General features: G+C 71.9%; 1 protein-coding gene across 1 annotated transcript in view; it reads right to left on the bottom strand.

The window, feature by feature from the left end:
- The window catches only part of SNX8 (sorting nexin 8), a 38,115-nt gene that overhangs the window by 17,500 nt on the left and 20,373 nt on the right, over nucleotides 1-242 (bottom strand). The window contains exon 3 of the mRNA XM_005883376.2: nucleotides 65-186. Within this exon, the coding sequence (XP_005883438.1) occupies nucleotides 65-186 (122 nt within the window). The remainder of the gene's footprint in view (nucleotides 1-64; nucleotides 187-242) is intronic.

Raw genomic sequence — 242 nt, 5'->3', positions numbered from 1 at the left:
CCGGGCAGGAAACCCGGGCACAGGGCAAGCGGGCAGCAGACCCCGGCCCAGGGCGGGTACTCACGGGGCCGCTGAAGCACAGGAACAGCCTGAGGACCTCGTCCTCCGAGAAGGGGGGGTGCCGGGCCACCAGGTTGATGAAGCGCTTCAGCGCCCTCCTCCGCGCCTCGATGAACTCCCTGTCCGCTGCAGGCAGAGCTCGGTCACACCGGGTCTGGGCGCCCCCTCGGGCGGGGACCCTG

This window comes from Myotis brandtii, unplaced genomic scaffold (assembly GCF_000412655.1).
Source record: "Myotis brandtii unplaced genomic scaffold, ASM41265v1 scaffold786, whole genome shotgun sequence".
NCBI classification, from domain to species: Eukaryota; Metazoa; Chordata; class Mammalia; order Chiroptera; family Vespertilionidae; genus Myotis; species Myotis brandtii.
This window is presented reverse-complemented; position numbering and strand designations above follow the sequence as displayed.